Source organism: Budorcas taxicolor, chromosome 20 (assembly GCF_023091745.1).
Source record: "Budorcas taxicolor isolate Tak-1 chromosome 20, Takin1.1, whole genome shotgun sequence".
NCBI classification, from domain to species: Eukaryota; Metazoa; Chordata; class Mammalia; order Artiodactyla; family Bovidae; genus Budorcas; species Budorcas taxicolor.
Genome location: NC_068929.1, coordinates 23,911,004 through 23,927,410, shown reverse-complemented (window position 1 = coordinate 23,927,410; position 16,407 = coordinate 23,911,004). Strand labels below are relative to the sequence as shown.

General features: G+C 41.6%; 1 protein-coding gene across 5 annotated transcripts in view; it reads right to left on the bottom strand.

Annotated features, from left to right (window-relative positions):
- Positions 1–9,470: 9,470 nt before the first annotated feature.
- The window catches only part of PDE4D (phosphodiesterase 4D), a 974,373-nt gene continuing 967,436 nt past the window's right edge, over positions 9,471–16,407 (bottom strand). For all 5 annotated transcript variants that reach the window (XM_052659249.1, XM_052659253.1, XM_052659254.1 and 2 more), the window contains 3 exons: positions 15,822–15,944; positions 15,167–15,349; positions 9,471–14,468 (listed from right to left, as the gene is read on the bottom strand). In XM_052659249.1, coding sequence (XP_052515209.1) covers positions 14,052–14,468; positions 15,167–15,349; positions 15,822–15,944 — 723 coding nt within the window. In that variant the 3' untranslated portion in view covers positions 9,471–14,051. The remainder of the gene's footprint in view (positions 14,469–15,166; positions 15,350–15,821; positions 15,945–16,407) is intronic.

Genomic DNA, 16,407 nt, shown 5'->3' with positions numbered 1-16,407 from the left:
GAAAAAAAAAAAAAACTTCAGCAACAATCAGGGTAAAGATTCTCCTCTCCAGGGAATACAGGTGACTTGAGAGACAAATGGGCTTATGTTTAAATAGCAGCTGTGACATTTTGAATGAGCGACCTCCTCTTTTTCAGCCTCCTTTGACTTCTCTGTAAAACAGAGAGAATATTGGGTTTGTGTCAACTTGAAATGAGAAAGCTCGAAGTGTGACAAAGTCTCAGTGCTCACTATGTGTGTGGGTGTGCTAAGTCGCTTCAGTTGCGTCTGACTCTGTGGCCCTATGAACTGTAGCCTGCCAGGCTCCTCTGCCCATCGGATTCTCCAGGCAAGAATACTGGGGTGGGCTGCCATCCCCTCCTCCAGGGGATCTTTCCGACCCACGGATCAAACCCCTGTTTCTTATGTCTCCTACATTGGTAGACAGGATCTTTACCACTAGTGCCATCTGGGCAGCCACTATACTCCTCTCTGATTCCTACCTTTTACCCCATCCTTTTCTGACCAAACTGAAAGCTCCTCAAAAGCAAGCATCAAGCACCAGTCCTTTAAAGCAACTAAGACAGCGGTCCATAGAGAGGGGCAATTATCACTCAGTTGATTTTGAATTTGCCTTTCTCCCTGCATGGCTGAAGGCACTAGACCTCTCCCAGACATAATTTTTTCTAATCTTCTCCCCTTGCTCATTAAAAGGAAAAGAACAACCCAGGGCAAAACGTGCATTTTCAAAGGATTTCATGTTATTCTTTCCTTTGTACTGGAGTGATTCTTGCTTTTCTTGCCTTGTGCACACACGTGAACTCCACGGTGATTAAAGGCGATGGTAGGCAAGCCACGCCTCTATGCAAGTGTCTCCTGTTTGTGTCCAGGCTATAAGAAGAATTGCTAAATTCACTCTTCTCTTTTCTCTAGCTGTGGCTCTCTAGGATGTATGTTGGTGAAAAGGGAGTATAAAATTAAGCAGGTACTCTGTATTTACAAAACACAGCAAAGCTACCTGTCCCCCAAAGCAGTCAACTTTCCCTTAAGGTGTTGGGTATCCTATGGGATCTGGGTATATTCCATTGTTCTCCATCTTTTCCCAGGACACGTTGCACATCACCACAATTCACCTGAAGACATTTTCTGTGTTCACTCTTGTTTGACTGGCCTCAGGTATTCATTTTACTCTAAATCCATGCTTCACAAACATTTTTGTGTATGACCTAAAGCAAGAAATATATTTAACCTGACAGCTAAGCACACACACATAAGCATGCATGTACAACTACACATGTGAATGAAACAATAATTTTAGAAGACTAAACTCACTATGTGCGGTGACGGCAGTATTTTCTGTTCCTTTTTAGTTCTTTTAATTTTGAGTCCTCAATGCAACTCTCTTTCACAATCCATTAATGGTTCACAAGCTGCAGTTGAAAAGTACTGTCTAATGTTTATAGTGAGATTAGCATTTATTAATTCACTTACTTTCCTAACACTGTGAAAAAATTAGAGGAGATTCTAATAGCACAATTCCCATATTTAAAATGAGAAAAAGTAGGATTCAGAGATTAATTAACATGCCTATAGTCACTCAGCTAACTGGGGCCAAAGTCCCAACCTTTCCACTATGCCAGGCATGCCACCCCCCACCCAGACTCCCTGGCACATTGTTGGAACAGATCATGGAGGTGTTAGTCAGGATTCTTTCAGGGGCAAGTAATAGAAGGTTCGATTGAAATGGCGTCCATTCTAAAAACTGGTCCTTATCTTTAAGTAGCTTAGAAGTCAAACTGATTATATTAGCAGCTTGAAAAACATCTTCAAAGACTCACGCTGTCTTCAGCTCTGTCATCCTTAGTATGTTCTCTCTGTTTTCAGATAATTCCTCTCATGGTCTTAAGATAACAGTCCAACCATGGCAGCGTAAGGAACCATTTCCAAAACTCAGCCCCTTCTTTTCTCCTTCTGTAAGAGCGAGAAAGACTTTCCCAGGAGTAACCTATGTTTCACTGTCCAGAAAGGCAGCCCTGCAAGCCAGTCCTAATCTAAACACTGGAAAGGATGGAGGGATTCCATAAAAGGCTCAGAAACAGCCCACAGGACTGAGAAGAGACCAAATCCCCCCAGAATTCCTTGCCTTCACTAGAGTCAAACACATTCCTACTTCCATTCCCCAGGATGCACATAAAGTGGAGGATGGTAATGACAGAGTAGGCAAGCGAGAGTGTCCTTTCACAGTGGGTGCAGATGAAACTTCCCAGAAGGTGATGGGTGCCACAGCATCTCTCTTACTCTGCCTGGTTAGATGAACTCATCCCTTCAGCTTCTACTTGGGGTGCTTCCTCTAGCTACCTTTGGTCCCTTAACTGTGTCACTCCTGTTTACCCAATCTCTAACCCACTCTAGGCCAGTTCATACTCTCCCTGTCCGTTCTTCATCATTAACCTCATTCTTTCAGGCAATTATCCACCTGTCATTCTTTTCCTGTTTAATGAATACCTGCTATATGACAGACGGATGCTGAACTAAGCTATAGGAAAACAAAGATGAAGGGGCAGTCTCTATCTATAATATCCAGGGGCCTTATTTAAACACAGTGGGACATACACATATATACACATAGCAGTAATAGTGTTAGTCACTCAGTTGGGTCTGATTCTTTGGGACCCCATGGACTGCAGCCTGCCAGGCTCCTCTGTCCATGGAATTCTCCAGGCAAGAATACTTGAGTGGGCTACCATTTCCTTCTCCAATATATACAAATATACATACTCAAATTTGGCATCTGAATGTAAAGGATGGCATGGAGCTCAGTCTCTAGGAAATACAGCTGGAGGCAGAGATCAAAGTGATGGGAGTTTACTTGGGAGGTGCAAACCCTTGGGCAGTGGGGTGAGAAAAAATGGATTTAGGCTAAAATAAGCAAGGAAGGAAGAAAAGGAAAAGAAAGGGAAGCAGGGAAAATGGGAAGCAGTGTGTTGTGATGTTTTGGCACTGGCTACTGCCTCAAAAGATGCCTCCAAAAGACACTGCAGACGGCTTGGGAGGTGCTTTCACTGATAAGAATACAGGGGTTGTCTCAATGGCTTCTAGGGGAAGCTGTGCCTCAGAGCAGCCCATAGACAGAGAAAGAGAAGTTAACTGGCCTGGTTCCCTTCCATCTCTGGATTCCCAATGGTCAGAGTTAACCACCTGACTTTCTGAGTGTGTCATTTGGTCCCTTTGGTGGTTCCATGTGATGCCAGATTCCAAGCCTTGTGCTGTGCAATTTCACCCAATTACAAAAGCAAAGGGGCACACACTGCATGACTGAGAGCTGGAATGGGACAACCGAAGCTGGAGTACAGGTGCTCAGTTCAGTTCAGTCGCTCAGTCGTGTTCAACTCTTTGTGACCCCATGAATTGCAGCACGCCAGGCCTCCCTGTCCATCACCAACTCCCGGAGTTCACTCAAACTCTTGTCCATCGAGTCCGTGATGCCATCCAGCCATCTCATCCTCTGTCATCCCCTTCTCCTCCTGCCCCCAATCCCTCCCAGCATCAGAGTCTCTTCCAATGAGTCAACTCTTCGCATGAGGTGGCCAAAGTATTGGAGTTTCAGCTTTAGCATCAGTCCTTCCAATGAACACCCAGGACTGATCTCCTTTAGAATGGATTGGTTGGATCTCCTTGCAGTCTAAGGGACTCTCAAGAGTCTTCTCCAACACCACAGTTCAAAAGCATCAATTCTTTGGCACTCAGCTTTCTTCACAGTCCAACTCTCACATCCATACATGACCACTGGAAAAACCATAGCCTTGACTAGACGGACCTTTGTTGGCAAAGTAATGTCTCTGCTTTCAGTTTTCATTTATTACACTAATGGCCCTGCAGGGTGAATGTGGATGGTATCTTCTCTCCTTTGAATGTCATATTAATCATATATCCTTTAGCCCATGCCAACTTGTGATATGTAATACTGTAATTTACCATAAAAATATATATTTGGTCTTCTTCCCAGTTTCAGGTATAAAGCTCCTAGCACCCTCGGAATTTCCTAAGTGTTAAAGAGTAATTAAGTTGTCTTTTACTATGTTAATAGTGGCTTGGAAAACACTTAAGGATGGGGTCAGGGGGCCAATTTCAGTTCCACCCACGGCTTCCAGGGAGAGGAGATGGATGTTGATTTAATCTCCTATGGCCAATGATTTACTTCCTCATACTTACGCAATGAAACCTCCATTAAGAAAAAAAAAAGGGGGGGTTGAAGAGATTCCAGGTTGGTGAACACTGTAGATTTGGGGAGAGTGGTGTGCTGGGAGAGGGCATGGAAACTTCTGCCCTTTCCCCATCGCTTGCTGAATGTATTTCTTCCATCTGGCTTTCATGAGTGATATCTCTTTCTCATAAATCAGTGACCTCGTAAGTAAAATGCTTCTCTGAGCCACTCAAGCAAATTAACAGGCTTCAAGACGGGGATGTCTCTGGAACTCCAGTCTATAACTTGTAGGTGCAGGTGACAACCTGAGCTTGCCACAGGCCTCCAAAATGGAGGAGGCAGGGACGGAGGGGTGAAGGTAGGTGTCTCTCCATTAATAATACTGAGTCTTATGGATGGAAACCGGCTTGTTAAACACATGTTTCTACTGTTTCTCCAATTGCCATTAGCTATACCATGTCACCTGCTGAAACTCCTGGAGTAACATGTATCCCTTTGAGTAAATACAATGAATTAGAAAGGGGGTTGAGATTATTACTTCTCCTTTTTTGCAAAGCCAAGAGAGGAAAAAACAACTTCAAGAGGTCTTGAACAGTGTTTCTCACACTTCATGGTGCAGAAGAGTAACAGGATGACTTGTTAAAAGACAGATTCTGGGACCCACCCCTAGAGACTCTTACTCTAGAAATCTCAGCTGGGACATGATAATCGGCATTTCTAACAAGAACCCAGTTGGTTCTGATCAGTTAAAGGCCCACATTTTGAGGAGTGCCGGTATTAGCCAAGATAGAATAGGCAAATATTAACATCTTGACTTAAATCTTTACTGTTTTTGTTCAGTCGTGTCCAACTCTTTGCAACCCCATGGATTGAAGCATGCCTACTAGTTGGGCCAAAAGAAGTATGTTTTCTTCAAAAGATACCACCTAGGGTGGCCATGTACATATCTAATCTAGGGGTATATACAAAATACTGATGAAATACATTTCTAGGCCCAAGATGGAGTGGCTTCTGCCTGAGACGCTGCATCAACAAACTGAAATATTAAAACTTTCATGTTCTTATAAATGCTTTTCCTGAGCAGATATGCAGCATATCCCATCAGCCAATCCCCCAAAACCAACCCACCTCTGGCTTCCCACCCCAAACAAGGTTGACTATTTGTCCCCAGCCAAGCAGATATTTGGGTGCAGGAGCCTGGTGGCTGCAGTCCATGGGGTCGCAAAGAGTAGGACACGGCTCAGCGACTTCACTTTCACTTTTCACTTTCATGCACTGGAGAAGGAAATGGCAACCTACTCCAGTGTTCTTGCCTGGAGAATACCAGGGACGGGGAAGCCTGGTGGGCTGCTGTCTCTGGGGTCGCACAGAGTTGGACACGACTGAAGTGACTTAGCAGCAGCAGCAGCAGCAAGCAGATATTTTCTATTTGTCTCTTCCTTTATTCTTTATTCCATAAAAGCTTCTTGCTTTCTGCCCTCTTTGGCAGTTCTCCAAAAGGAGATTTTCCATTTCATTAAAGTTTGTTAGTACAACCTGAATTGACTTCTTTCATCATTTTTAAACAGTTTTTCAGCAACAAAACTCTTTCGTAAAAGTTTTTGTAAAACACCACAAAAGCCCCAACCCAGCAGCACATCCACCTTAGGTATTAATCTGCTCAGCTAAAGTAACAAGATCTTCTAGTTTCGAAGAACTGAGTGCCATCTTCCAGTATACCTGCTTATTTTATGTCTAAGAACTGTGGCCCAGGAGGTGCAAATATGGCAAAAATGGCAAAATCCTACTAAGACAAACTAGAATTACCATGACCACCATGGGGAACTTTCCAAAGAGACAATTATCGTTCATTTAAGAAGTGCACCTCAGAGTGTTTCCCAAATCAACAAAGAGAATGGGCTATCTATTTTAACTGACATGCCAAAGCCTCCAAACAGCAAGGCTGCCCCAAAGCTTCATTGAACATTTCATTATAAAAGGCGAATGAAAAATTAAAGACCTGTCTAAAACAAAACATTGAAAGACTAAGGTGACTCCTACCACCCGCCTCTATCCTCTATTATGTGAGTACTCACTAAGCTTCCAATGAATTGCTTTTCCACTCTGAAGAGACCAGAAGACCACAAATAAAGTCCACTAAAGATTTTTAAAGCCAGAAACCTAGAACGGTCCCCCTTGTCGCACCCTCCTGGGGTCCATGGTCAAAACTCTCCATGCTCCCTCACACAGTAGCGTCTGACTCTTCGTGACCACGTGGACTGCAGCCCGCCAGGCTCCTCTGTCCATGGAAGTCTCCATACAAACATACTGGAGTGGGTAGCCATTCCCTTCTCCAGGGAATCTTCCCAGATCAGGGATTGAACTCTGGTCTCCTGCACTGCAGGCGAATGCTTTATCACTGAGTCACTGGGAAAGGCCCCATCAAAACACAGGCCCAAAGTTCTCTCATTTGCATTCACTCAGGGTACGGGGTGGGGCGGGGGGGTTGTCAAATCGTTCCACAGCAACTCAAACACCCCTATATCTGTCCATAAAAGAGGGTCCTTCCTGGGGTTTACCAAACTCCCAGAAATTCTCCAGTAAACTGCTACTGGTTATTTCCTCAACAGCCCAGGGGGAAGGTAATATTAAAATCAATGAAAAATCTTGTCAAATTCTAGTAGACACAAGACTACATTCGTCTGGAGGCTGCACATGGGCTCCTAGGATAAACAGCAGAAGCCAAGGGTGAAAATTCTTACCAGTGTCCGCTCTCCTCAATCTCTGCGGTGACCCGTTGAAAAAGGTTAACATTTCAAGTTTTCCCTTCCTTTCCAAAGCCTCAGTCCTTGACTGGGGACCCTCTGTCGCCCAGGAACAGCCGGTGGCTCCTTGTTTGTTTCATTTGTGTCGTGTCAACATGGCGTGGGCTTGCTGCTTGCCCGAGGAACGCAAGTTGTCAGTTCCTACGTGTGCAGGCAGTTTAATCATCCGGCTGGGGTAGGGGTGGGAGGTCCAAAAATACAGCCGGACAGAAATACAGGCTGCACTCTGTTTGTCGCTCAGATAGAGCGGGCCAGGGAAAGGGTTGCACTTCGTTTGTGGCTAGAGTTTTACTGAGTATGGCCAGCTTGGAGGAACTGTCTAGGTCTTTCTTTGAATTGTCTTTGGGAGTGGCTCCGGATCTTGGGAGGCGGGTATCCTTTGCATCCATGGTGGCGAAAGGACGTAGGACCCCCAAACCGGAATTCCTGGCCTCGGCGGATACAACATGCCTGACAAGGAAGCAAAGAGCCCAGAAACTGTATGGAACCACCACTGCCTGGACAACACCAACGTGTGCTTATACTCGGCAGGAGATGAGAGAACTTTTATATTGGAAGGGAGAGGAGATGTAGTAATAAAGACAGAGATGGAAATTCTTAAGGTTAGTAGATGGGGACACAGACTCCACGTTAACTGATATAAATAAAGCAAGCAGTGTATCTTACAGGCTTGAGTTCGTGGGCTGAGCTTTACACCCATTGCACTGCGTTTGACATTGAGCATTTGGAAATACAAGAATAACTGCGACAAAAACAGCCTCCAAATCTGCACACTGGGGAAGCACAGGTGGAATTCCATTAAAATAAGGCTGTGTGTGTGCAGTTCGTCCCTCTTAGGGGTGGTGCTGTCTGGTAACACGGAATGTTTTGCTCTTGTAGGCTCAAAGTGTGAGATGTTTCCAGATCAAAGACCTAAACCCAGGTAAACTCAGCACACCCAAATTGGCCTAAATCAGCTTGGGGGAATATAGGGAAAAGAAGGGCAGCTTTTCTTTTGTTGCATAATCTCACTTAGGGGTGGTAGGCTGAGGAAGTGACCTGCGTTTCGATCAAGCATTCCTGGAAGGGATGATTTGGGCCTTTGGGGGCAATAGCTGCTGTGGTTGCCTGTGGTGGTGGGAGAAAATGGTGAGGAGGCGGAGCACAGCTTATTCTATTTAACCTTATTCTACTAGTAGTTAAGATTCAGGGCTTACACTTGTGCTGATTGATCATGAAAACTGATTTTCTGCCATTCAGGGAAAAAGAATTTGTGAGGAAGAGGCAGAGTCTTTAGTTAGCAACCGGATAGAAAACTGTGAACTCTCTTTATCTAAACACTCAGACTTATTTTATGGTATCAACCCTAAATGTCTTGATCCCCAGATTAAATTATATCCAATATCAATTTGGTAGTGATAGTCAACAAGTATTAAACACCTGCTGTGTACCAGGGACCCATCTGAGGTGTGAGGGATACACTGCTGAGCAAAGACTGGACTCTCATGAAGCTCTGTTCTGGTGGGAAAGAGACAATAAACAAATAAATAGAAAGTGAAGTCGTTCAGTCGTGTCTTACTCTTTGCGACCCCATGGACTGTATGTAGGCCACCAGGCTCCTCCATCCATGGGATTTTCCAGGCAAGAGTACTGGAGTGGGTTGCCATTTCTGTTTCCCGGGGATTGTCCTGACCCAAGGATCGAACCTGGGTCTCCCGCATTGTAGGCAGATGTTTTACCATCTGAGCCACCAGGGAAGTCACATGTCAATTTGTGATGTTATAAAGGGAAGAAACCTGGGTAAGAGGGTAAAGAGCAAGGAAGCAGGAGTGCTTTTCTTCCATTTCTCCTGAGGTTTGGAGTTCATTTGTACCTCAGGACTTTTGCAAATGAAGTTTTATCTGTCTGGACCCTTCTCTTCTTGTCAACTCTTCCTTTTTGCCAAGTTACCTTTTGAGCTCCTTCAGAGCTCAGCCCCAAATCACTTCCAGCGAAGGCTTCTCTGGCCCTGGCCCTCTGGAAGAGACCAAGCTCAGGTTCTTGCTCAATCACAGCACCTCAGCTTCTTTGCTGTACTAAGGACACTTTTGATGCTGTGTAGGGAACTGTTCAATGCCTTTGTCCCCTATGGACCTTAAACTCACAAAAGCTGAATTATGTCTGTTCATTGATGAATCCTTACAGTCTTAGAGTTTGCAGAGTAGAGACCCAGCAAATAACTGTTTCTGGCATACTGAAAGTTATTCAGAACACTCAATCAGAGAAGTTCCCTTCCCAAGCCTTTTAGTGCTTAGTCTTATAGGCCATCTACATAATTTTGACTTTTTACTCTATAGCAAGATTAATCTACATAATTTGGCTTTACTGGACTACAAATATCTGGTAGTGTATGATGTCACTATCCTTTATTTCACCTTAACAATCCTCATGGCTCTTGGAAACATGTGCTGACTGAACTACGAGTTAAAATGAATACTCTTATTTGTAAATGATTGAGTCATAAATAGGCAGAATCAACCCATGCTTTTATTTCCATTGCATATAAAAATTTCATATGAAGGTATTGATGTACAGTACTATCCCCATGGGCTGTAAGAGAGGCTAAGAAACCACTAAAAGAATCATCATTTGTAATGCTCACACACAACTGACCACTCTGAAAACATATCCAAAGAAATCAAATTTAAAACAACTAAAATCAGTAAGGATTTTTTTTCCTTTTTTGTAATTATAGTGTCCCCATTGTACTGTTTAAAACAAAAGTAATCAAATTCCTTTGGGCCAGGGCTGCTAAAATCTACAGTTTGTGTCAAAAAAGAAAATGAAATAAAATAAAAGGAGGCTCATTTTTCCTAGAAAAAGATTCTCTCCTTTCACTAAGTTGCACATCCTGAGGGCTGGGCAGCAGTAGAAAAAGGTTTCCACATCAGCCACTGGGAATTTTTCATAGCTTTCAGGAGCTGGCCTCTATGCAAGGTTAAATTTAAAAATTCTAAAGCAAGTTAAGTTTTGCAGAAACACACATTCAAGAGAATGGTAACTCCATTATGCTATGTGAATTGGCATCATATAAAACTTTGTGTTTAATGTATGAATTTATATACATAAGGAAATTTAATTCATCTTAGTTGAAGAAAAATTCCATGGTTTAAAAAAAAATGACCTTTTTCATATTTTCCTAACATGGAATTTTTTTCTTAACATGGCAGGAAGCCAAATAATAAAGTACTACAATGCATGACCTATGGCTCTAGCTCCAAATCAAGTTCATTTGCCCATGTGCTCAAGAAGTCAAAAAGACTTTTAATAATTATTGGACAAGAATATATTTCCCCAGTAGTGTTTGAAAATTAAAAAAAAAAAAAAAGTAACTAACTGAAGCAGCTCAGTTAGTATCTTACAGGAAAAAACACCATCATATATGCTATGGTGCTTCGTGGCAGAAAGCATTTAAGGGGTTGTCTCTCAAGAGTCTCAGAATGTGCTAGAGGTTAACCGTGGTTCTGTACAATCCAGCTGCTGCCAGAAACCCAATTGATTCAAAGCTCAGATGTAAAATGCCCAGCCCTAACCCCACCATTACCTTACTTTCAAATGCAGCAAAACAAGAAAATATTGGTTAAAGTTAAGGCACAGCCCTGGGACCAAAGACCTGCAGCTATGTTTTTTATATTTTATATACCTTTATGTATTTTATAGTTTTCTTGAATCTTCCATAAACAAGCTCTAAGGTGACAAGACTATTTTATAGAAGAAAAGAAAATGTACAAGGAGTATGTATACACACCATTCATTCTCTCACCAAGAGTTTCCAAATATATCAACACCATCCCAATTCGGGATGATGTTTTAATAAGAACTGATAATTTACAATTAACATTACAGTATGTACATTACAATAAATACATGGTTGTAAACAGACAAACAAGACTGTATTACAGGTAAGGTCATTTGGTGAGAAAAAAATGCATGGCACAAAAAAATAAATAATGCATTCAAAAAGTATCATAAAGCTTTCGGTAAAATCCACTTCATTCAAGTTTTTTTTTTCCCTTGTCTACAATTTGTTCTATCTACATTATTTTCTTGTGAATTTTAAGTGACATAAAAGAAAAGAAAATTAAAACAGCATTATTATGTTTAGTAACTTGCAAGCTGAAATGTACTGGTTTTATGCAAACTTGGACATCTTCTTCCCCATACAGTACCCAGATACTGTATTTTCTTACAACATTTTAGGAAATGTAAAGCCACTTATAAAAGAGTATTCTTTTTAATAAAGAAGTGTATAATTCTGAAGCACACTTTGGCGAGAGCAGAGGAGAGAGAAGGGAGAGGAAAAGAAGATTGTACAGTATACTAGCCCCTGTCTTTTGGAAATTACTTTTTTCCTACAATTTGATTGTCCAGCAGTGGGTATCTTCACACATGTGACCATTAAAACCAACAAACTGAAGAAAAAAAAAAGGTCTCCCTTTTTTAGTGCCGTTATCTACCTTTTCAGGTCCCGGTTTGTGACATATTGCTGTTTTAATTTTTTTTTTATTCTTAAGTTCTAGGCACTCTTTGGGGGAAGTACCAAGCATGAGGAAAGGGAGGGATTGAGAGTATTTGGGAGAAAGGAATAATCCTTAGATTCTTTGTCTTTTCGTCTAGACCTCCATCAGGGACAAAATTAAAACGGAAACAAGTTTCCAATTGTTCTTGTGAAACCACTTGCCAAACATTAGACTTTATTTGAAAGATTACTGTCTGAATTTTACAGGGGAAGGAAGGTGAAAATCTGATAATTAATTGGTCAGTTCCTATCTTGTGCTCTGTGTTGAAATTCACAGCTACCTAATTTTTCTATCCATGTTTCTAACCATCAGTGGCTCTCAGGGGATTAAAATAGTGAGTATCTTCAGCTTGGGTCATTTCCCTGGCTGATGATTTAGTGATTAGTCCCCAGAAGTCTCCTTGAGACATCCCCAATATAAACATTTTTCAGGATTACAATTTCATTTACTGTTCTATTTTCTGTTTGGTCAGATATTCCTTTAGCCTCTACTTGAGTTCTTGGATATCACTGTGAAAAATGATTATTTGGGCTCCAAACTCTTCACAGAGAAGGTAAACATTTTTTAAGAGCTGAAATGGGAAGAAAGTCCAGACTAAATAAATGCCCCAAGATGCCAATTAAAGGTAAATACTGGGAATCAATCTCTAAAATTGGAATACAATTCTTGATACTAAATTCGGCCAAGAGTGATCTCTAATGTTTGATTTAGTCAGAATCTTCTTACCCAACTGAGTAATTTAAAATGGCATCATATCACCAAATCTCTGGTGCTAGGGGCACCATCAACTTCTTTCTTTCTTTTTTCTTTTTTTCCAACTTCTTTCTATCAGCATATTTAACGTTCTCCTCCACCAGATGTACTTCTGGATCAATGATAACTGATAAAGCAAGAAATGCTACTATGTGTTATGTGGCTGTCCTTTAAGGAAGAGTCGCTGCTACACTTAAAATCACTTCTCAGGAATATTCTTCATACAGTTCTTAATCCCATGGTGAAATCATAGAAACAAAAGAGCATTCATTGTATTGGTGTTCATTAATATATTCTACTAATATTGTTAAAAATTAGCTAGCCATTAACTTTTCTTTGTAAATCAAAAGTAAAAGCTAGTCATTATATACGACCTCATGGCAGAAAAGAATGCTAACTCTAACTTGACTACCTGTTCTTTGCATCCATCAGAATGGTGGTGATATATTTGATAAGACCCCATGTAGTAAATGTGGACAGAGGTTCAAACACACACTGAATAATGAAGCAGCACAAGGGGGGAAAGGTTTTCTTACTATAACTGACTGTGAAAACAATAAAAACGAGCATGAAATGTGTGGGTTATTACAAAGACATGCATTTGTGAAATGAGGGTCTACCACCACAGCAAAAAGTTATCAGAAGACACTGAGTAGGAAAACATCTAAAAAAGACTGACCATTTTAGCTACTGGGTATTTATATATCTCTCATTTGCTTCAGATAATACCAGCTGATGACTGAGTGTCCATGAGGCTTGAGATACATTAGACAGAACACACATCATAGTATTATGGAACACGTGTTCACTTTGCACACAGTGAAGAGAAATGTCAGTGGGGAGCAACTCTGCGTGTCTGAATAGACCAAAATGAAAAGCCAGTAAATGAAGACCTACAAAAAGGGTTTCCTGCAACATAAAGTCAATTTTTGTTTTTAAAACATGGAAGTCATTGGTATATAAAACAATGGGTCACTACAAATCAGTTAATTGCTATGAAGTCTAAGGTGCAAGTAAAATTTGTAAATTAGGTTTATCCAGTGTAGCACAGATTTGTACTGAAAACTTGCAAGTTACTCCTTAGAAAAAAATAACCAGTGGCAGATGAAGTTCTGAACGTAGTTTTTTAAATATAATACCTCAGTACATTTAATAATAAAAGTAAGCTCTACAAAAAATCTGTTTTACATATCATACAAAATGTAGAGGTCAGTGCAGCTCACCGAACCACACTATTCAGTCAGGTATCAGGAAGACTTGAAATTAGAAAATTATGCAATTTCTGTGGCTCATCTTTTTCCTGGTAACAGCTTGACACTGTGTCCTGTTCCTGACCCATTCGTTGCTTCACCCATCTGTTCACTGCATCCATGTAATAATGCCTTCTTTCTGCTGAAAATATTGCAAACAAAAAGAAAAAATAAAGAACCCCAAATCATCTTAACTTTGGGGCTGCCCAATGAGCCACACTCCCTAGAAAACACTTAAGCGTTGATTTTTCTCGGCTTCTTCAGCGTGACGAAGCCGCAGACCTGTGACAACGCTGTCCATGAAGATGTCCCTCTCATTCTGATGACATGGAGGTGAAAAAACTGGTGACGATATTCCTGAGCGCCAGACTAAGTCGTCAAGGTCAGTTTTGTTCCACAAACATCCTGGCAGATGACAGTGAGGTGTGACCGTGGTTGTGGCATGTGACATGCACTTTGGAAACAACGTTTCTACTTGAAAAAACAAAAGACACACACGAAAGGCATGGGCGTCTGGGCCCTGTTACGTGCCCGGGGAGGGCTCCCCGGCGACGCAGGCCTCGGGCTGGGCCCCCTCCCCGCCCGCCGCGGCCTCCTCATCCACCTGCTCATCCAGGGGGGTCTCGGTGGCCTCCGAGTCCTGAGTGCACAGCGTCTGGCAGTCGCTGCAGCTAGTGTCTTCCTCGACTTGACTCCCACTGTCCTTCTCGGTGTCGGACTCGCCGTCTTCCTCTAAAGTCAGTTCAAACTGGAACTTCTCTGTCTGACCCTGCCTGCCCTCCTCCTGGTCATCGGGCGCCGGGGAGGGGCTCTGAGGAATTGTGCTCTGGTACCACTCGCGATTGTCCTCCAAAGTGTCCAAAATGTCCTGGGCGTCAGGATGGACCAGGTCTGCCCACGTCTCCCACAGAGGATGAACGATATAGTCTATGAAGCCCACCTGGTTAAAAAAAAATATCCAGTGTGAGTACAGGATTAAGAAACAATGGAAAAGGTTAAAGAGACCCAAATGTATTCAATTTATATACTGAATTAAATTTTTATATATGATATATAGAATTTACGTAAAATATATAAATGTAATATGCTTTACAAATATAATACTGAAGACTATTAACCTTAGTCTGGTAAAACAGTCACTATTTTAGGTAGCAGACTGTATGACAATGTTGTTACGAGCTGCAGAAAACAATAGCTTTTAGAATTCTGAGTCCAAGAGCAAGTTTCTGATGTAAAAAAACCTCTGCTTCTTTACCTTGCTTGGCTTGAGGCTTGGACTTGATTTTAGAATAGTCCATTTATAGGTGGATCCAGATAAACTGAAATAATGCCATGTATTCCATATGGATTCAAAGAACTTTATTCACTTATGAGAAGAGATAGTTGAAATAATTCTACACATATGAATATACTATATGAATCGAGTTACGATGAATAAATATACTGTTCTATGAATAGATATACGACCATACAGATATACATCCTAAGAATCAAAGAATTTTAAGGCTTGCAAACACGAAGTGGGAGTTGAGCTTGTCAGAAAGGAAGTAATTAAGATCACCCAATAAAAGACTGAACAAGGTGCAAACAAAGTAAGCAAAGTGTAGCTGTGTTCTCTCTGAAAGCTTAAGGCATCACCTGTGATTTTTCCACAGATGCGTTGTGCTTGTCACACATGGGGCTTATCTCCATGCCCCGCTCCCTCTCTCGGTCCCCTTGGCGGAAGAACTCCTCCATGATGCGGTCCGTCCACTGGCGGTACAGCTGGAGAGGCTTGGTTGGGTTGCTCAGGTCGGCACAATGCACCATGTTCTGAAGGACCTAAAACAAACCAGTGCATGCTCCGTTTAGCACCCGTTCCTTTTTTTTAAACTAGAAATTCACATCAGGTGACTGTGACACTTAAAAATACATGTTGTGTAAGAGTCGTTCCAGACGGCTTGACCATGATGTGTCTGTGTGTGGTTCACACTTGTATTAATAGTCCCAAAGTATGCCACTTCTACCGCATCTAGGTATCATGAGAAAAACTGTTTACATGCTCAGTTCATTAAATTCAGAGCTGCTTAAGTGGTTGGTTTTGTGGGATATTATTTTTTCCTAATGCACTTCCACTTGCAAAGGCCAATAGGATTTTGTCTGGTTAATTCTCAAGATGAAGACTCTGGATAAAAATCCTGCTTATAACTACCAAAATTATAAGCTGGGAGAAAGGAGACATAAATCCTATCTAAGCTAGACACAGAGACACGAGTGTGTACACACAGACACAGAACAAAGTCAAATGCTTTACCTGGATCCTATCAGAATAATTATCAAGAAGAAGAACTCCAGAACTCGTCACTTTCTTAGTTTCAACCATAGTTTTCAAATCGGCCAGTAGATTCATGTGCTTTGACATGTCTGTGGCAAGTACCTTAAAAGACAAACAGTGTTTTAATAAGAAAAACATGCCCAGAGGAAAAAAGCCATAATTTGCACATGAAAATATCATGGAGAACATGAGAAGAAATGGAGAACAATTCCGTCATCTAATAGCCCTGTGCAGGAATCCTTCACTACTTCCTGGGCCAGAATCTACTCCTCTTTGCTGTCTTGTTTCCTGGAAGCTCAGATAAATGTGCACAATATACAGAAACATTAATCACTAGCAGCCACTCTCATGGAGATAAAAAGGGCTATTTCTCTGGATAAGACATCATCACATTTTGAAGTTTTTTTATTTCTTGGACTAGAAGGTGGTTACTGGCCTACAATGGAGTGATTCACAGGTTGCTTACAGAATACTTTAGGAACAATATTCTGGTTAATTTTCTGCTTATCTAAGACATGTAATGTCTCCATTTCTCTGTATGTACAAAGCTGAACAGATAAAGTTT